Genomic DNA, 3201 nt, shown 5'->3' with positions numbered 1-3201 from the left:
TTTTTTTTTTTTTTCTGTTTCCCCGGTGGGATCCCTCCCCATTTACAGATTCACACTCACGCTACCACCACTCCTCCAAGAGGGCACACAGCCCACCAGCCTGGCATCTCTGGCCTGTATTAGGCAGCTTCAGAACCCAGGGCCAATGGAGAGCTGGTCAAAGGCAGGGCTTTCCATGGGTCCTGACTTGTCCCGAGCACTGCCTCGGACCTTCCCAGCTCTGGTCTTCTGGGAGCTGTGTGTGTGTACAGAAAGAGCCAGCATGTAGGACACAGAAGGGTGGGGACAGTAGTTATGTCACATGGCCTCCAAGATGGGACCATGGGATGGGAGGCAGACACCAGGAGAGGAGCCTGTGACAGTGGAAGTGGTTGACTCCTTTTGACAGATTTCCTGTAGGGCAGATGGGAGTGATTTACAAAGAGAACAACTGTACAGAGCTTCTGAAGTGGATTACATTGCTCTTTGGAAAGGACCAAGTCCTCCCCATTATCCTCCAAATTGGTACGGCAGAGCTATTGGTTTTTCTGTTCACCCATCTCCAGGATTTTGTATTTGTCTTTCTGATGATAGAGATGATGAACAAGGCCAGATTTCAGAGTGAGCACACCTGGGATTTTCCCAAAGGGAGCCCAGCTTGGCCACTCCAGGCCTTTCCTCCTGGGGAGACTCCAGCCACAGCGCAGCCTGTTCAGTTCCAAGCAGAGACACGCGTTCCACCCTACGTGTGTCAGAGGACGAAAGCGCCAGCAGCCTCCAATATCAGGTGTTGTCTCAGTTCTTCCCTTGGTTCTCACTCTGCCCAAAGCCTCACTTCTTGAAGAGTCTGGAAGGAGAGGCAAGGGCAGGTGGGAGGGAGAGGGAGGTGCTGGCCGGCAGACACAGGATGGGCAGAAGTCTTTCCACACCTGTAGCGGTCAGAGCGGATGAGAACCACCTGGGTGTGTCACGTTGTCACGGAACCCAGCAGACTCCTGCTGGGATGTTGCCAGCATTGGGCCTTCTTGAGCTCAGCTGGCTTAACTCGCGGGCAGTGAGTGCCTTCACGGGTGGGCGGTGAGACCAGTCTGCAGGACCCCAGCTCTCTCTGGGGCCAGCGTGCTGTTCTGCCCATGCAGGTATGGAAGCAGACACCTCTTTCTAACCAGATTCGGAACCTTTCTGGCCTGTGCACGTGGCCTGGGCCACCGCCCAGCAGCCTCTCTGAGGACCTCTTGAGCTGAGGCTCTGCGTCTGCTGTCTCGAAATCTGCAGCTCCTGGACCTGGGCCAGGAGGGCTGGCGGTCCCTGTGGGCTGGAGCAGCTCTTGCTGGGCCAGGCGATCCCAAGGGCCGCTAAGCAGAGAGCCTTCGGCTGCTGGCATCTTCCCCACCTGACCCCCAGGTTTCCCCCTCTTGCAGCAGGGAGCTGTAGGATGTTTCATCTTGATTGCTGTGTGAAAATCAGGTGCAAAAAGGCTCTATAGGGCAGATTGACACCTGTGTTTCCCTTGCCAGCCAGATGTGATTTTGCTCAGTTTACGTGGGTCAAAAAACAAAAAACAAGGATGAGTCAGCATCCTGTTTTTTTTTTTTTTTTCCACGGGTTGCTCTACTCCAGCTGTGGCTCTCGGGACTGCTGTGGACTAGGGGTTACCGAACAGTTCATCAAGCTCCTGCATCCACTCATCCCCTGGGCCGCCTTTGATGATGGAGTCCACGAGGTCCGTACTGTCTGAAAGCCCAGGGAAGGAAGCCCCCGCACCCTCACCACTATAATTGTATGACAAGTCCTGAGGGGGGTTCCGCTCATAGGGTTGGCCCTGGCTGCTGGGGGCAAAGCTGCCACTGGGCATCTGCTGCTGTGCTGGGGACTGGCTGAAGGCTGGCATGCCAGGGACGCCCTGGCTCAGGCTGGTCATGACCATCGGCCTCGCCTGGCTGGTGCCTTGCTGTCCTGGGAGTGGTGGCATTATCTGCCGACCCATGGCAGCAGGGTTGAGGGTTCTCACTGCGCCAGTGTTAGCGTCCACCACTGATGGGCTCAGTCCCTGTGGGAAGTGCTGCTTGGTCAGTCTTGGCTGGCCAGCTTGGAGTGGGTAGCTGGCGGCATTGTTGAAAGGCCCCAGGTCTCCACTAGTCCTCCCCGGCACCCCCTGTAAGCTCCTTTGTGGCCAGCTTTGTGCTCCCTGCTGGACAGTCCCCATGAGGCTCTGAAGTCTGGGCGGGGCCTGGGGCCTAGGCAGGGCCTGGCCCACTGGTCCTTTCATCTGCTGGTGCTGCTGGGCAAGGGTGGGGTTGACCAGCATGCTCTGACCAAAGCCGCTCACCATCCCGACCCCCTGTCCAGAGGCAGGCTGCCTGGGCCCTTGGGCTTGGCCATGTGTGATGCTCATGCTGCTTTGGTTTGGGTGCTGCAACATTTGGGTCATCCCTGTGCTCATGTTGTACATTCCAGGCTGGCTGGTGGGCGTGCTGCTGTAAGGGGCCAGGCCCATCTCAGACTGGGCTGCAGCTGTGGCCATTGAACCTGGGTTCTGTGAGGGTCCCATTCCCATCATGCCTGCGTTCTGTGCCATCAGCCGCGAAGTCCGCATGCTCTGCAGGGCTGCCTGGCTTCTCACAGCTGCGATGTCCTGGGGTGAACCTACAGGGAAGGAAAGGACACACATCACTGACTCTCTTCTACAAACAACACACTGGAACCTGTGCTGGAATCTTCATTGGGAACGACAACATTTCTCTTTATGAAAAGATCCATTCTGACAACTCTGTGTTAATCAAAACAACTATGGTTTTTCTGATTGTGTGACATATTGATTGTACAAAATTTGTCAAGTATTAAAAAGCACATACAAAAAGATCTATCCTGATGACACTATTTTAATCAAAACAATTACTGTTTTCCTGATTATAACATGTTGATTATACAAAATTTATAAAGCATTAGAAAGTACACAGACAAAATTAAAGACATCAAATCACCACTATTCAGAGATGACCACTGCTAACTCTTATTTGTGAGGTGTAATCGAAAAATACAATGGGGCTGGCCAAATTGTTCAGTGCATTAAAGCACCTGCAAGCAGGTGCAGGGGCCAGGGGTTTGATCCCCAGGCCTGCTGTGCCAACCCCGCCCCTGCTGTGCCAGCCCCGCCCCTGGGGTGCCAGCCCTGCCCCTGGGGTGCGCTGAGACAGCAATTGAGACTGGGTGTGGTGGTGC

General features: G+C 54.8%; 1 protein-coding gene across 1 annotated transcript in view; it reads right to left on the bottom strand.

Moving 5' to 3' along the window:
- Positions 1–3201, bottom strand: part of Maml3 (mastermind like transcriptional coactivator 3) — a 416933-nt gene continuing 413732 nt past the window's right edge. The window contains exon 5 of the mRNA XM_004643626.2: positions 1–2625. Within this exon, the coding sequence (XP_004643683.1) occupies positions 1625–2625 (1001 nt within the window). The 3' untranslated portion in view covers positions 1–1624. The remainder of the gene's footprint in view (positions 2626–3201) is intronic.

Source organism: Octodon degus, unplaced genomic scaffold, assembly GCF_000260255.1.
Source record: "Octodon degus isolate 3935 unplaced genomic scaffold, OctDeg1.0 scaffold00180, whole genome shotgun sequence".
In the NCBI taxonomy this organism is placed as follows: domain Eukaryota; kingdom Metazoa; phylum Chordata; class Mammalia; order Rodentia; family Octodontidae; genus Octodon; species Octodon degus.
The sequence above is the reverse complement of the archived record's forward strand: the minus strand, read 5'-3'. Positions and strand labels throughout refer to the sequence as shown.